The sequence below is a fragment of the Scomber scombrus genome, chromosome 4, assembly GCF_963691925.1.
Source record: "Scomber scombrus chromosome 4, fScoSco1.1, whole genome shotgun sequence".
Classification (NCBI taxonomy): domain Eukaryota; kingdom Metazoa; phylum Chordata; class Actinopteri; order Scombriformes; family Scombridae; genus Scomber; species Scomber scombrus.
In genome coordinates, this window is record NC_084973.1 from 9,184,521 (window position 1) to 9,202,669 (window position 18,149).

The 18,149-nt window shown below is 40.6% G+C and overlaps 1 protein-coding gene across 1 annotated transcript in view; it reads right to left on the bottom strand.

Moving 5' to 3' along the window:
- Positions 1-1,908: 1,908 nt before the first annotated feature.
- The window catches only part of si:dkeyp-14d3.1 (transmembrane protein 132C), a 91,645-nt gene continuing 75,404 nt past the window's right edge, over positions 1,909-18,149 (bottom strand). Inside the window, exons 5-9 of the mRNA XM_062417176.1 lie at positions 17,919-18,062; positions 12,116-12,324; positions 7,648-7,921; positions 4,529-4,720; positions 1,909-3,078 (exon numbers count right to left, since the gene is read on the bottom strand). Of these exons, the coding sequence (XP_062273160.1) occupies positions 1,909-3,078; positions 4,529-4,720; positions 7,648-7,921; positions 12,116-12,324; positions 17,919-18,062 (1,989 nt within the window). The remainder of the gene's footprint in view (positions 3,079-4,528; positions 4,721-7,647; positions 7,922-12,115; positions 12,325-17,918; positions 18,063-18,149) is intronic.

Here is an 18,149-nt window from a genome sequence, read left to right on the forward strand (position 1 = left end):
TTTGTCACTTTTGGACAGAGCTAGGCTAACTGTTACCCTCAGTTTCTAGTCTGTGTACTAAGCTAAGCTAACAGACATAAGAAAAGAATCTTCCCATAATTGTCAGCAAATATTTAATCTCAAACGGTTCCTTTAATGTTCTTTATTCCTATTATGACTTGTCATGTTACTATTAGTACACCGTTTATTGATTTTGTTGTTGTTGTTAATTCAATTCTCTGGCTCAGCAGGTAGTGGATCAATAGCAGCAGCACAGAAGTAGAAAAGGGAGTCAGTCAACAAGCTGCTTGAACTAATTAAATAAAGGTAGAAAAAGCCACTGAACTTTAATACAGGTGTCTAGAAGTTCAATGGTGACTGTTGACATCGCTGAACCGATCCAATCGGCATTCCTAATTACACTCAAGGTAGTGCTACCATTTGCAGAAGTATCTTTCATCTCCCCTCATACAAGCTGTTATTGTGATCATTTCTGATTAACAATCTGATCCACACTGCAGCAACAGTTAACATAATGTGAACATCTCTCTGCTTGATGGAAAATAATAACAAAAAAAACCCACAATCAGCCAACACCACTGTGATGATAATAACGTTCAGCGAGCAAAATGCAATTTTTCAGCCGACTGCCTTTGTTTAGGAAGTTTTCAGAGATGATTATTATTTGTGCAATTATCTGAATAATGAAAGATCCATTTCCCAAAAGAAAACATTTCCCACCTTGCCTGTAATTGTCCCTCTTTGTATCCACACGCTCCCCAAGAGGTGGCGAGCACATTACATCCCAGTTTGTCCATCAGTAAGGTCTCCTGGAGGCTTTGGGACAGGGGTTAACGAGGCCTTAATTGGCATTTTCTTCAAAGCTCACACAATTTCAAACTCGGGGTTGGCAGAGGAAATATCACATTACCATGTTGTCCAGTCATTTAGTTTAAAAGCCCTTCCACACTTCAGTAGCTGCCATGTTAGGACCGTGTTCTAATAGATAAGATGAGAGTATTAACTGCCACTAGCCACTAGTCAGCATCAAAGAGGTATTGTCTTGTGGCTTGTGGGTAAATTGCATCTCATAAAATACTCTTGATGCAAAGATGAATGTGTAATTGGCTCCCCTTCCTCAACCACATTCCTCAGCTAACTTTAACAAAACGGCAAACTTATCCCTTGTGAGAAATCAATGGCCTTATGATGCTGTGGTCAATAAAAGCTGATACACGCTCTTGACATTGTTGTGTATTCCTTAAATGTTATGAAAATACAATATACAGAGCAACAATACAATGCTTTGTAGGAGACTGTTCAGTATATACATAGCAAGTCCTCTGCTGTGTTTAGGAGGATGAGAATGAACTGGAAAGTTATGCTTCTTTTTTCTTCACCAACTACATGCAGGAGTTTCTCTTGGCTTGCTTCGGCCTTTCCAAAACGCTTCCAAAGAGTGAGGATGTGGCGTAAGAAATTAATATCCAAAATGTTACAAAACTTCCAAAACCATTTAATGCACAAACATTTGGAACATCTATCTAGTCATGTTACTGTTGGTTTTAAAATGTACATGTCGTCTGGATATCACAGGTCATAGTTGCTGCTGATCAGTTCAGGGACCATTACTTGATTCTATCTAAACCCTGTAATAATAAAATCATGACAAAAGGTAATCATCTGATAAACAAATGAAACGAAAACAACCACCTGACGTCCTTATTCATTGACATATCTTTCATTAGTGATTGACTGTTAGTCACTTGTAGCATTGTGACAGTCCTCTTATATTTTATGACCCTTTGGCAGTTTGGGGTGATTCTGAAGTAAATGTCCTCTTTCACCGCCCTAGGGTCAGGTTTGTGTCCAGACCCACTTTCCTCTGAAAGGCATAAGGGTGAGTTTGTTACAAATGCACACAGTATATTATGCCACCTCTTTTAAAGCACTGTCATTTAACCTTTCCATGTAATTGCGCAACTCCTTGGAGTCTCCCATCTCTACATCTTGGCACACCCATTTAATGTCCTGGCTGTGGCATCCAGTCAGTGTGTTCACAGTGGGGTAGCTATTGTCCGAGGGGATGGTGGTGAATGTGGTGAACTTCACTCGCTTCCTCTTGGTAGTGGGTGAGTCTCCTTTGCTGTCCTTGGCTATGCAACCTGTGTCTGCAGCCCGGTGCACTTGGCCCTGCACGTTCTTCTGGGCCGAGCCTCCGTTCAGCAAGTGGCTGCCTTCCTCAAGCCCGCTACTTGAGTCTATCATGGAGGTCTGTTCCTCCTGCTGGGGTGACAAGCTGATTTGGCTCTCTAACAGTTCTGCCTCGTTCCCCAGCCACACCCAGTCGTGGGCATGGTTCATGTTCTCTTGGCCCTCAATGGAGAACTCTTTATGGCGATATTTGAGGGTATAGGAGATGCAGTTTATGAGAAACACCAGGATAGCGAGGCAGAAGACCCCCAGCAAGGCATACATACCGATCTCCAAATCTGTGAGTCCTCGAGCAGTCTGAATAAGGTCATCGTCCATGTTGCGACCACGGGGAAGGTCCACTTGGGCAGGAAAGTCAGCAAAGTCAATTGGTATGTTCTGACTACCATCATCTGAAAGTTTATCCCCATTGGGTCTGCGCATTATTGCACTTCTAGTGGTGGTGGCCCTCCTCGACACCCCGTCCTCCATGTCAGAGATGGAGCTCCCATAATAGTGGGTGTCAAGGCTGGTCCTGTCCTGGGAGGGTGATAGCCTACCTCTGTTTTCCACATCCTCTACATCAGGGCCATAATCGCTGCCCCCTCCTCTTGAGCTGTCACTATAACCAAACTTCACCCTGACGTTACAGTTCCCCGCTGCCAAGATGCTGCGGCGCTTGAACTTCTGGCAGATCTCGCAAACAGTCATCTCCACTCTGACCAGCAGGCCTTGGCCCTCTGCCTCCGTCACGATAATAGGCCATTTCCACGTGGGGTCCTGCTGCACTGTCACCACATCCTCATCTAGGGAGGTAGCTGTCAGGACAAAAAAGTCAGGATTGTACAGGTCTAGAGGAGCCACAGAGCCGTCGCTGAACTGTAGCCAGGCGCTGATCAAAGCCTCCTGCAGAAATGCACACACACAAAACAAAATGCAAGAAGAGAGAGTAAGAATGAAGGATGCAAAGACAACATGTAGCCTTGTTTAGTGGAAACAGACCATAACTATAGCTGAGATTATTAAGAAATTGCAAGGCTTCTTTGCTGGATAGCTAGAACATCAACCAGATGTTCAGATACTCTGTAATATTCTTTTTCATGTTGTCAATGGCTGTTTTAGGAGGATAGTGAATTAATAATAGTTTAGATTCGATGTCCATTTTGTTGATGCACCTCAGAGACTTACAGTATATGTGGAGCTTTTGAATAGTGGAATGCTGGGACGTAAGTCAAATACAAGTTCACTAAGTCATGTGGTTTTACCAAATCGGCAGATATTCTCTTTAAGCTAAAGGGGGTGCAGATTAAAAAGATAGGCAGAAAAGATCAAACAATAACATTAAACATTGTTCATGTGAGTGAGGATTTGCAGAACATAGGCATCTTAAAGCCTGCTCCTACTGCAGTTTCACAATTTGCCTTTTAATATCACCAAAGGACAAATCCCCAGAGGCGCACTAGGAGATCCCCACAGTGGTCTGTCCATGTGGTCTTTCTTAATTACCAACTGCAGAGGACTTAGAGTGCGATGCTGCCTGCTTATCTTCACACTTTGCATGTAGAGATAGGGCAGATAAATGGCCTTCCCTTCTATCCTCAGTTGGAGGAAGAGGGTGAAGAGCAACGTAAAGGGACAGTTCAGAGAACGAGTGGGCTTGATAGGCAGATCAAAGGGGCCACAATGAGGGTAGCTAGGGCGAAATGATAAAGGGAAACAAAATATGACAGCATGGCCAAGTTTGGGCTGTAAGTCATATTTCGGTATAGAAGCTGTGCGTTTACATGCCCTGAGATTAAGCTCCCATTTCTATTAGCTGCCCAAGGAAACACATTCTGTCACACTCTGGCTTTCAAGCCTTGGAGTTAAGAGGGTTAGGGATGGTGTGGAACAAACAAATAGACACATGTATATGAGCACATACACACTCACGGCTCTCTTTGATTGTAAAATTGCTCATTCAAGGGCCCTGTTAGTGTGAAATGAAATCTGGAAGTAAGTCTTTTGTTTTGGAAAGCACAATATAATCAAGGCTGCAGAATGCACATTTTTGGCTTCAGCAGATATATAAAATTCTGTCTTTTATCAAACGGCAATCAAACCAATGAAGAATAATTTAACAGAGACTAAAGCTTGGAGATAATAATTAATGGTGTAAAATGAATAAACATCACTCTTGGTCTTAATCAAACCCAGCTAAATAGTGTTTGGAAATAATTACTGGTGTGGTTTTATTCAATTTTATCAGAGTGTATTTATTCATATAACTGTGATGACAAAGTGAGAGATGAGCAATAAAACAAGGCTCAATTCACACTTTACTACAAGTCTATTATATATATTAGAGTGTCCTGACCTGTTTGGGGCTCTGCAGAACCTCCTGTGTGGTCGTGGTAGCCAGGATGGCTCTGTTGCTTCCTGGACTGAGCTGCAGGCTCATAGAAAGACCTGTGACCAGCTGGACCCCCAACTCTGTGATAGTCACTTTGTCATCCACCACTGTGATAGTCTTCTCTGCCAGTATTGAGTCTGACAAAGGAGACAACACCTAGGAGGTGCAAAAGACAGGGAAGGAAATACATTTCAGGTTACAAGTGCAATATTAAAGGAATTTTAAAAGGAAAAGATGATGAATAAAATTTGTTCACACTATCTTTCTTTAAATGTTATGATTGTTAAGCAATAACCTGTGACATTCTGGTAAGATAAAATACAGATGCACATCTGTTCAAAAGTTTCTCAGTATTTCTGTAGTCATTATGAAAGCTTTTTCATTTCCTGCTCCTGACACACCGGGTTGAGAAGGTCTTTCCCAGGAGAAATCAGCAACAAGAGCAACTATAACTGAACAGAGAAAAGAGCACTACCTATCAAAACTCAAACTTCATCAACAGAAAATCTGAAAGCAGAATTAAGTCACCACCGGTCACGCTGTTTGATTGACAAGTGAAGTTCAATGCAAAAACATCACATCAATGAGCACTTAGCAGTGAAGATGTCACAGACTTGAAAAAGCAGATTACCACGAGTTATAGGTGATTTAAGAAAATGTCTTTGCAAGTGTTTCATCTAACATAAAAGGCTCACAAGCCCCTGCGCAATATGCAAAATGATACACAAAACCTACTTTTTATTTTATCCGTTTTCTCAGGCTGTGTAGATCAAACAACAGCTCTACTTGGCTGCCATCCAACCCCCATATCTCTTGTAGGTAAGAATCCATTCACTTTGATTAATACTGGTAATCCAGAGGAAAGGGACACTTTAACCCCAAAACAGAGGCAGAAAGTCATACTGTGTTTATGATGAATGCCATCCAAGGTACAGTGTGACTTTCTCTCTGTGCATATCCTATAAAGGTCTCCTCATGCATCAGTCTGCATAGTGCATGGCACAGGTAGTCACAGCTGTCAGACCTCTGCACTTGTCATGTTTTCTGGTTTGTGCTTGTTTAATCAAAGCTTGTTTGTTTTTTTTCAAAAGTGAAGACATGTCTGCACACAGACAGACAGATGAGTCCTCATATGCCAGGGAGCATTAAGACGCTGATATTCATCAAGTTAGCCTGAAGGGCCTGACAAACCAAAGGGCCGAGGGGGAGAACCCACTCACTGTGGTCAGCTGCTAAGAGCCCAAAGTGCAGGCTGTGACACACCAGTAATCACCTGCCTGCCCTAGACAAACTGTAACATTGACAGTGGCGTCTGTTACTGTCCCTGGAATAAATAATATGTTCATGTTCCTACCATATATTATTCACCTTTCACAGCTTTGTTCTAACATTCATTTATGTTGACAAAAAGATGTACGACAGTGATGGTCAGAATTGTGTGCTACATGGTGCTTTTACTTATAAAAGATATGGTTTCATATTCAATTAATTAAAATATTTCCAATTTGATGATACTATAACAGCAATAAAATCATTACCACAATAGTTTTGAGCAAGTAGAGGAATTGCTACAAAACAGACCTTTGCCAAGATCACGGGTAGCCTCCACTGCCCTCTGCACTGCATTTTACATTGTGTCATCAGATTTTAGAGGAAATGTGCAGGATAACTTTACAACAGCACAGCGGAAGCAGGCACTGATCTTCTGGCACAAACATGACAAAAGCTTTTAAAGATTCTCATGATGGCAGATGGTGGAATGAGATCTCTCTCCATCTTTTTATGAAGCACAAGTAGGGGAAGGAAGGAGGATAAGTAGCTTGGACCACTGGTCAATGAGACAGGAAACAACATGATTCATTGGAAAAGTTCATTTTTAAAGTTAATTTGGGAAGCAATGGCATGAGTAGCATCTACATAGGAAAAGCCACTATAACTCGATCTAATACTCCAATTACTTCACAAATGCACTGGGTTACAAACTAAGGCTAGAAACTTTTTTTTTCATTTACACCTACCTATTGAGGAAAGAATAGTTCTGATTTAATACAACTGGTTTCTTATTGTTGTGGTTTCTATCATCATTATTAAACCATTGTACTCACCACAGTTCAACGAGGCAAAAAGACAAGAGGTCAGACAAACAGAAAGGTTTTGAACAAGCTAAATAAGTTTAATTTTAACCACTAATGCCTGTAACAGTCCCTCATTGAACACGAAAACAAATGAAGTCGGCCAAAGTTGAGCAAGGAACAATGGGTTTTTAACAATGGGAGTTTAATAACTTTACATTTGACCTTAGTTTTCTCTGTTAAGTCATTTTGGCTAACTTGCATTTATTTTTATAATCTGTCTAACTGACTGACTACTCTTCATGTTGCCCTCTTATTTGCGAGTTCCCAGTTCTTAGCAATGAACCTTGTTAATACAGTTATATTATTTCTAATTATAGAAATTATGTTCAAAAGCATGAAAGTAAGATTTAAATTGTAACTAATTGGAATAATCCTTTAATAATGCATTGACATTTTTAAATGTGACACACCAAGGGCCATATTCAAGAAATATCTTAAGGATAAAGGTAGCTCCTGACTGGCTGAGTTAGGAAAATCTCAGTCAGTCCTAACTTTAAGATTCCTACGTTTGCACTTCTCAAAACATTTTAGCACTAAAAACAGCTGCCCAGTCTAGAGGACTACTACTGTAAGTCACTAAGACAGCTGCTGCAGTCTATCGATCCATCAATATAATTTAATTTGTCCCTTTCTCTACTGATTAATGTTTTATTCCATATTCACCGACGCACTCTGATGATTTGTCAACCAATCACTGCAAACATAATGAGTAAGTTTGTTCTTGAAACATGATGTCATCTATATCAACAGGGTAAACCCCGTCCCCTTTCTTAGCTTAGGAGTTCCCTCACTTCCTTAGTAAAAGTTGTGAGAGAGTCTGAATAGGGAATTTATAGCTAGGAACTTTTAGCACCAGTTAAGAAGATTCCTAATGCTAAAAAATGATACTTGTGAATGTGGCCCCATATCCTTAAAGTAGTGCCCCGTTTCAGCTGACACATGGCCTACCTGGATAGTGGTCATTCCCATGTCAAGTCCCACCAGTATCTTTCTGTCCAGCAGCTGTGCAATCTGTGGGTCTTCTACCTTCAAGAAATCCCACACCAGCTCTGTGATGTCCACCTGCCAATCAGTGCCCATCATGAAGCTCGTCTGGCCTCGAGGATCCACTGACTCAGCTACAAAATGGGTCAGGACTCTGACTATGGCGTGCTGGTACTGTAGAGTGCAGCTTCGTCCACGTCTGTCTTCGTCATCCTCGTCCTCGCTGTCCCGTGCTGACCTGGAAATTACATAACAAAACTCAGAGAGTCTGCAGCCATGCTCACAATGACAATGCTAACATGATAAATGTTGAGACCATTCACTCAAACCCACAAATGGCAAGTTACTAGAGAAAGTAAAGGACCTTATTACATGTGCTTTATGGTTATAGCTACATTACAGCATATATATGACAGCTATAGTCTAAAATAATTGTGACACTTACTGTAAATGCTTATATAGTTATAGATGAGAAAAAATATGCTCTGCTTTGCTTTGATGTGTGGTTTGTGGTATTTTCAGCACCACTTTAGCTTGAACTGATCTCTGTCAAACGTACACACACAGCAACGTAACTCATACAGCAATGTTTACCCATAAACTCAATGTTGTTATTAAACCACTAAGAGAGGATCAATCCCGTGTATGGCTATCATTTTTTCTTCCTCAGTGTCTCTCCATGCTGGAGCACCCGGTCTAGATTGTGAATGTGCATACACCTCCTTACTGCTTTACTTAATAGCTTCCCTGATTGCTCTGTTGCAGGCAAATCTAATTTTATTACTTTAAGCAACAAATCAGCCGACAGAGTCTCAGCTCTTTCTTGCCAGGAAAATTGCTTTGAGTATGACAAACTAGATCTAAATAGTTACAGTACCGCTGAGATATTATTACATTTTTCCATAACAGTTTTTTTGTATTTTGCCTCAACAGTCAACTTTATAAAAACAATAGATGAAGCAATCTGAGATGTTGAGAAAGCAATGTTTGAAGGGTAGATCTCAGAGAATAAATACTTTTCAGTTTTACACTGCAGCACAGTTGGAAGTGCTTTGTCAACAAAACTACTAATCATATACTGTACTGTAGATTTACACCCGCCCCTCTGTCTAATCACCATCATTTGTTCCTTTGTCTCTCTTTTTGTCTCACATCACATACATGCAAGCGGAAGTTGAGATCACGATAAAGACGGGCGGAGGGGGAATTAGTCTCTTAAACTGTTTTTTCTTGCGATTATCCGCTCTGCTTGTCTCCCTCTGTTTGAATCCCCTGAGAAATCCGACTGCATGCGAAACCGTGGGAATAAAGATGTTGCACGCTCTGGAGAAAAGCTGAGAGTAGAGTGAGATTTGGAGTTAAGGGTTTAAAACCTCAACAGGCAGGACAGATTTCACATGCAACTGAATGACAGCCATTCACTGAGGAAATCACTCCACTGTGGATAATGAAGGGTCACCGTAACAAACGATTCAGCATTCAACAAGGTTCAAGAGGACAAGTGACAACATCCAAACTGTAAATGTGTTTTGAACAATATAAGTTTTAACTGAACTGAGGTGTCTTCCCAAATATGAATACCTATTTTGGTGCCAATGCTGGTTTGCCTGAGCTGTAGTGCAGCAAAATTCTATTATCTCAAACAAAACAAGATAATGACAGACTTCGCATGTTTGTTGCATTTAATTTGGATCATGAAGTATTCATGCAGTCCAGGCTGGAATTTTAAAAAATTATCTAGTTATATTATCTAGTTTATTATCATAGCATGGCAAAATGTAGTGTAAATGTAGTGGATGTGGGAACAGATCACAGAAAGGAGAAATGATCAAATATTAGTCTCAGTTTCAGTCTTGTCATTACTTACATTTTCTAACACTAGTTCACAAATGATTAAACACTGGCTTAAAATAGCAGTCCACTTGTCTCTAAACAGGCCCTGCATGATACATTTATTGCATATTCATGGCACTAACTCCCCCACTTATGATTTTTACATCATTTTCACACAGAGGTAGACTACTGTGCTGAATTTCCAGGCAAGAACACTATTTGACTTTTATTCCAGTCATTACTTTGTTAGTTTTTTTCACATGTATGGAGAATACTCACTGGGTTACCTTAGTCCAGCACGGGCTAATTAAAGGCCGATCTTGAATTCACATTTTTTAAAAACAAAAGAACTACCAGCTGCATAAAATATCAACCTCGCTCAGATACATTTTTCTTTCTCCGGAACAGACTAACAAGGTTTGTGATTCATGAATTTGTGATCAAACATTCATTTTTCTTTTGCTTTCATACATTGCTGTTCTCTATTGTCTCAACACTTTCTCTCCACTCATTTACATATTATACGCAGAGGAGAAAATATCTCTCACTGATTCTGATCACCATCTTAATTGTTCCAGTGGAGAGTAATTGAAAGTTCCTCACTAATACTTGCTTTGGTTAACACCTTATTGTGATTGTTTTGGGTGTAAATAGAACATTCACAGTCAATAAATTGACAAATGACCCTAATGTTACCTGAATACAGACATGAATTGACTGAATTAGTGTTTAAACAGTACATCTATAGACACACTTATGCAGGTATTAGTCAGATGTAATAGATTCATCTGTAAACAAGCTGATAGTGAAGCCGAACCATTTTAGCATCAGTATAAATCTGATATGCCAGTGCTTGTGCAGCCATCTCAAAATCTAATCTAAGGTTAATCTAATAAACAAATCACACTCAGCGGCGAGAAGAACCTGCTTCACAAAGCAATTTTTCTTTCCGCTTCATTCACTTTCAAGCCCAGTTTTGACTTCAGAGGAGATGCTGCATATTAAATGTGTCGTGTTTATTTTTGTTTTTGCATTTTATTTTCTGCTACAATGACATGACGAAGGTCATTTGGACAGAAATAGGTGGAGCTGCTTCTATATATACAGATGCAGCTCTGACAATAGTTGATTTTTTAAATGTTTTTATTGTTTAATTCTTGTAGAGAATTCAAATACAGCTGTGTGTTTTACAGTAGAAAGAGAACACTCACGTGGGTTGTCTTAAACTCTGCCGGTGCTAAAGACAGGGAATCAAAAATAACTGCAGGATGCAAATTTATAAAACACTATTAAATAAGGGAGAAAAATACCCTCAATATAGGCTACATATCTTGAGAGAAGTGTTAAAGGTGCATGCTTGAGTGCTACGCCTACACTGAAGTTTGCTGTCTGCGAAGGCTTATCTTGTCCCTGTTTTGACAAGGCTTAGGGTGGGAAGAGGTGAGGCATACAGGCAGTATCAGTCACACTGTGTGAGAAGTGCTTTTGTAACTATGCCACTAACAGGCCTGATGTCTCTTTATTTCTCTCTCTCCCCCTCAGTGTGGCCATGACTTGCCAGTCTGGCTGATGGAGTTAGGGTCATGGCTTATTGACAGTGGACCAATGCCTGCTCTCAACAACAGACATAGTGCTACTTTGCAAGGTCACGCCTGTTATCCCCTGATTAACCGAGACGGGACGAAGACAGGGAAAGCAAAGCTCTGTACAGCTCATCAGCAGTGGTGCTGGCGTCAACAATGACAACACAACTCTGCTGTCCCTGCTGATAAAGGCGTACGAGCACGCAGCTGGGAGAGTAACATCCTCGACAAGCCATGGCATTAGTCGGATGCTGTACCTCTGTCACTCAAAATAAGAGGAGAACAGGGATAATTAGAGCAGCCACACTGGTGTGTGGGATGAGTCCAAGTCCAACCTCAACACTTTTCCAGAAGTAATTACTGCAGGTAGGTTGATTGCTGCGCCACCAATTGATGGATTTCAACAATTGCAGAGTAGCACTGCACAGCGGTGTGTTGGCAGAGGTGCTGCTACTGATGAGGCCCCATGGGAGACGTCTGACCTCCAGACAGCTCTAATAATGTTCTGTCCTACTGACAACTAAAAGGCGCAATGGCAAGCTCAGGCATAATGACAAGCTGTATTGCACAGGTCAGCCATTTTGTTATCAGCCTTGACCTGTCAGTAGGACTGAAGCTGGAAAGAGACAGGTGGAGTGATGTTCAGTCACACGTCTCATCATTATCTTATCTAAGCCTGCCATGATTCACATCGAATACATTGCCTGGAATAAAGGTTCATTATTCATTACCCTATTAAACCAAGCTGCTGCAAAGGTGGGCAAAGTGCTCTGACCATTATTCATAAGAAGCTATGACGGGAGAATCTAGAAGCACAAAATGGTTTTCTATGGGAAAAGTGCAAGAAACCAGTGAATAAGCAACAGTACACCTCATAACTGAGTTTGTTAAAGGGTCAACCTTTTTAATGTGGTCAAATGGATTAAAAACTTTATTTGTTTAACTCTTTGTACAGTGGGTAAGCAGTATACGCAGACACAAAAGCCTCTAACTCACAGACCCATGCAGTACTGTACCTTTGGCTGCTGGCCATAATGGGCACCCTCCACCCTTTGATCTGGCTTAGCTCGGTGTCTGAAACCTCAATCTGCAGGGGGAGTCGAGGGATCCACACGTTGAGCTCCAGCTGAGCACTCAGGTACCCGTAGGTGAAGTTCACCATCATCTTCACTTTGCCCTTCATCTCCTTGCCATTGACGAAAACATAGTCACACCTGTCTGACACCTGCGTAGGAGGAGAGGGAAGGTTGAGAGAGATGGCATTTAAGTTGAGCTTTTGAGACAGTTGCACTAGATGACCTAACACTGAATTACACTGTGCCAAATAATGTACAGTTTACACAGCAAGGCCAGACCCTCCAAGTTGATTATAAGGCTTTACACTTCTGAGCTTGCCACTGATACAGTATTGTTGTAACTAGTTTGAACAAGATGAAAGGTCCTCTATCTGATCCACATTCAAGAAAAGAGGGAGGTGGGCAGCAAGGACATCTTTGAACCTGAGGGAAAACAGGTTGTGGTCTGCCTCCTCTATTACAGTCCTGCCTATAGCTAAAAGAAGAACCAACAGATGGAAACTAGTAAAAGGAGAGCAGTTGTCTCTTAAAAACATGACCAAACTAGAAATCACCTGTTTTATAAACTGCTTAAGAAAGAGAATGACTGGGCCAATTTTGTGCTTTCCAAAGACACAACTCTTTGTAGCATTGACTTATTCTCTTTAAAGCCCCCTGTGTGATTCTTTTTTTTTTCTACCAGTGTTTGATCAATGCCCAGAATTCTCTCCCTCTCTGTCTCTTTAAAATAATAGTCATAATCATTGCCTAACCCCAGATTCAGCGAATTCTTCGCTATTTCATTGTATTTCATGAAAGTTCATTGTAACATTTTGGTTGCCTTAAAAAAGTCTTGTTCAGTGTTTGATGTTGGTTTTAAGCCTGTTTTTATAATTTTAGTGGTGGGCAGAGAATACTGGCAACACTAACGGTAGAGGGTATTGCTGTCAAAAGGTAGAATTTTTTAACTTTTTAACCCTCCTCTGCAATGGAATCAACAAAAACATTATATAGCTACCTCACACAAAGAGAAAACATGGGCGGTTTGGACAACAAGAAGCAACTAATTTTGGTGCAGCAACACCTGGAATTATACAATAAGAGCTTGAAATCCTGCAAAGGATTTTGGGGACGTTTTTGAGAGTATTTAACATCAATTTTGCGAGTTTGCGATATAATATTATGAGAAAGTTGCATTTGATAGCTACATGCATTACTAAAATGATAACATAAAATAATAGACTTGAAATAATTTAATTTGATGTATTTTATACCATTCTTTGTAAACAGTACAACATCACCATAGAAACATATCAAGATGCATGTTTAGTTTTGCCATCCTGCCATTCTGTCAGACTGTTTGTTTTTCCTATGCTGTCCAGAAGGTGTTGTCCATCTGCCGTCTACCGTCCATGTGAACACAGCATTAAACAGAGATGCCCTGTTTTTTTCTTTCTGGGGCACTTTGTCAATCCTATTGATCCCATCATGTAGCAGACTGCCACAGCTGGAACAAGATGGAATTAGATGGTCTGGGAAATTTTCATTCATCATGAAGCTGCAGCAGGATATCCTCTGTGACCAGGAAGAAAACTGTGTGTGTGTGACAGATTCTATAGCTTTGTGTGAGCTGCCACCACTTCAGCACCACCTTTAGAGTTGAGCCAGCAGGAGACTTTTCATGGAAATGAAACATGGCTGGTTTTGTATACAGTATATAAAAACTGATATTTGCAGATTTCCTACACTGGCTCTGAAGTGCAGGTCCTTGAAACCAGTTTGGGATGTTGCCAAAGTCCTACCAGTTAATCCCTGCTTACATTCATTGTGAACATCTGGTGTGCTTCTTTTCAGTCCAGTGTCCCCAGCAGTTATGTCCATGTAGAGGTCTTTCCCCATCCAGCAGTGGAAAAACTCCTGTTTATTATTTCAGCTCCTCTTTCACTATAACTTAAATATGAAGGATCTACCACAATTCTGTACATGCCACCATTATTGATATCTACACATTGGAACAAAAGGTCTTTCATCTTTATCTGACAAAAGCAGCGCACTTATGTTTCTACACTGGCCTGAGCCCTAGACAAGAATCCCTTGAAAACCCCTGTGAGAAAGCTGAAAAACATGCTGCAGGGCATCCTTCAAGGCTACAGCCAACCATCAGAGAACTTATGTTAGGGACTGCACAAACTCTGCATCCTCAAGTAGATGCATGCAGGATCAATGGATATTTGCTCAATGTTGAGCACCTTGCTCACGCAGTAGTGCCGCACGTCACCGCAACATAATGGGGACTGACAGAGTTGCTTAATGAAGCTTTTGAACATGTCTACAAGGGCGGTGTCACTCCCCTGGCTACAGTCAGTCATGGAGCAGATTGGGTGCTGTCAGGGCTCCCAGTGTGAGAGTGTGTTTAAACTGATAAAGATGTCAGAGCAGTCCCTGCTCCTTATCAGCTCTCATTGTTTGGCTCTTTCTCTCTCACTACACTCACTTCAGTCTGCTGAGACTGAAGTGCCTTTGACAGCCCCTTCATTTTCGACTTTTCTTGCAAGTTGCAGCTCTTCAACCTGTCCGCACAAGCATTAGATTGCCAGCTAGATAACACCTGACTTGGCTCGAGGTGAGACTCATTGATCCTATCTAGTAGTGATATGAATGGTCAATAAAATACAGGTAACACATATGTTTATCCTACCAGCATTATTTGTCTTGCTACAGCTCCATGATGTTATAGTTTACCCTTATTTGTGGGAAGAAAAGAATGTGTAAATGACTGTGGGATTTATTAGCATACAGCTCAGCTACAGTAAGTCTGTCTCATGACAGAGAAATTAACAGCCTGCCGGCATTTCTTAGATCTATTTCCAACAACATTCTAAGCAGGAACAATTATGGTAACATGGCAGTTGACGTCCAGCCTTATGCTGACATGCTTACATCCTTCTGCTGTGGTGCATCACTGGCTGACATAGCTCCAAATACATTTTTAACATACAAAGACACCACTACTTAACTCAGTGGCCCCTTTAACCCCTCATATGCCCTCCCAGCAGGACGTGTGTTGTGGCAGACTCCCAATGGAACCTTCTCTGTGAATTAAACACTCTCTGTCAGTCTGATTCACAAAGTATCATAAACGTCCAGGAGGATCTACTGCCACATTAATCAGACACATTAGGCAGCTAACGGGAGAATACTTACAGAGGACATTAAGGCTGTCTCTGGATCGAGCCCAGGAAATTAACAACTCACCAGACAGATACAATCCACGGCAGATATGAGCGATGGGAGTAGGGAGCATAAAGGTAGGGTAGGCCCATCTCTGGCTTGTACACAGAGTTGGCTTGACAGAAGCAATTAAGCCACTCGCACTCTTCTGCCTAAGCTACACCGCTCACTTAGTGCAAGGAGAAAGTCTGTACATATAGCTCTGCTCAATGGCTGCAGCCTACTCATAGCATCACCTTGAGTAACTATAGTTCATGGCATAGAGAGAGAACACCTACTGTGGAAACTCATGAATATACAGCTGTGCAGCATGTTTGTGCTACTGATATTGCTATTCAAATTCCTTTTTGTGTGAAATATATTCTTTCATTTAAAATTTTTTAAGGGGAATTATGAAAAAACATACGTATTATGTTATGTATGTAAACCTACAAAAGCTGTTTTTTTTGCCATTTGGATGCAAAAGAAACAACTGATGTAGTGAAATTGTTAGACTACATTTTCCCTATTTACACATACAGTATAGCACAGCAGATACGGAGTTCTGTTACTTACCACCTGGTGAGTATAGTCCCAATATTCATTATTTTTCTGTTGCTCCATTTTTTGGTCTTTAGGTTACTATACAATGTGAGCTTTTTCTCTGAAAGCAATGAACCAAAACATTAAAGTTGCGGGCTATTAAACCAAAACAATGAGGTCATAGGATCGACACCCTAGTCTTTGGATCCATTGTTAATACACAAATGTTTATTATAAATACCTTAAATCTTCAAAAATGTAATCATGACATGCTGCTGCAACATGTGTAGCTGTGTCATCAGTGTGGATGTACAGCAGATGAAGCATTTGATTTTACCATCCTTCCACACCTATTGTAAATCACCCACTGCCAACTCACTCTATATAGTGAACCAGACATTATGCATTAGCCCTGACTGAACTATCAAAACTATAAATCCAGAAAGAGCCACATGTGCATGCAAAATAATGAAGGCAGATCATTTTGTCTGTCTATACTTGTCAAACATAATTTGCTTAAAGGACCAGTGTGTAGGATTTAATGGCATCTAGTGGAGATGTTGCAGATTGCAACCAACTGAATACCCCTCCCCCATACTTATAAGTATTAAATTCCATTTATGCCAAGTCGGTTCCTATAGAAGCCAATAAATTCTACACACTACACCTTTAAGCAAGAAAAAACTACAAAGAAGTTGAAAGAAAAAATATGTGACCTGGGGTATTTTTTTTCAAATTCACTGCAATTATAAGACCACAAGTGAGTACAAGCAACATTTTATGCACACAGTTATTCATTTTTCAGGTGAAATATCACTCTGTGTTTACTTATCACTAATTCCCCAGGTCAAGATTAAATAAATTAGGCATGTTTACCTACATGTTCGCAGGAGGATGTTAAGAAAAGAACTGAGGTGCCTTCTCTGAGTGAGCTATGAGCAGGCAGGACTAATACTCTGACCTAGAGATCCCACAGGCAGACGTCATTGACTGCAATTTAATTTCCCTCTGGAACTCACTTAACCATCTCAAACTCACATATTGGACATGATAAAGTGGATCGAAGTGGCAAAAAATCCTCCTCTACTTCAGTTTTTGATTTTGTTTCATTAGAGCTTATTAGTGTACATGACTCGAGTTTGATTTTCTTCGTCTTTCCGTCTCCTCTGATTGTGACAGGTTCAAACAGGAAAACATTACTGGAGCGAGCCCTTTCCACAGCAGGGTGCCATTTCTAAACACTGTGGAACATCTCAACCACTTATCGAAAACAGACCACAACCAGATAGTGTCTTTAATTTTCCAGGATTTGCACTAGGCAAAGTCATTGCTGCCAGGGCTCGACTCTGTATCACTGTAAGGGACTTTCTATTCTGTGGTGCCTTGTGTCCCAGGTTTGAAAGGGGATCTAAAAATAAAACTTGAGCAACCTGTCAGCAGTCGCTGCATATCAAACACACACTTTCATGTTGTTTGCTGGTGTTTGTTTATCCTTTCTGAAAGATTTATATAGATGTGCTAAATATAGAAAAACTTCTCATCTGTAGCTTTTAAAAAAAAATAATTCATTGCTGTCACATAAGCTTTAATGTAGTGTCTGTTATGCTTCACAATGCTTGGATAGTGTCAGTCACTGGACTTGGGAACTGTCAGCAGTCAATTTCATTAAATGGACTGTGCAGATATTAAATAATTAATTATTGATTAATTACACATGAATGTAGTCAAATACATGTGCACACTACACACATGAGTATGATGAGAAAAAGCACTTTAAATTCTGAATCACTTAAAAAAAGACTTCCGATATGAGGAGCCGCAATTTTGTTAATTTGAAGCAAAAATGTGCCTAACTATATTTACATGATCATATCTGGAAGTGGAGCTGCTAATGTGAAAGCCTCATGCCAAAAAAAAAGTCAACAAAAATCTATTTGAGGCCCGCCGAGGGCAAGCTATGTTTTCATAAGAGAAGAGATCATTTTCTTCTTCAACAGTTCATCTTACTGACCTTGACCACGTCTTCGTCTGTAGAGCGACACTTGACTGCTTCGGAGACATCAGTAACAGAGGCATCTATTCCAATGGTCACCACCTTTACAGGGACAGCCACTGTTTTCCCAGTCAGCACAGCAGTGTTCAAAATCTCAGAATCCTACAGACAGAAGAGAGAGAGAGAGAGAGAGAGAGAGAGAGAGAGAGAGAGAGAGAGAGAGAGAGAGAGAGAGAGAGAGAGAGAGAG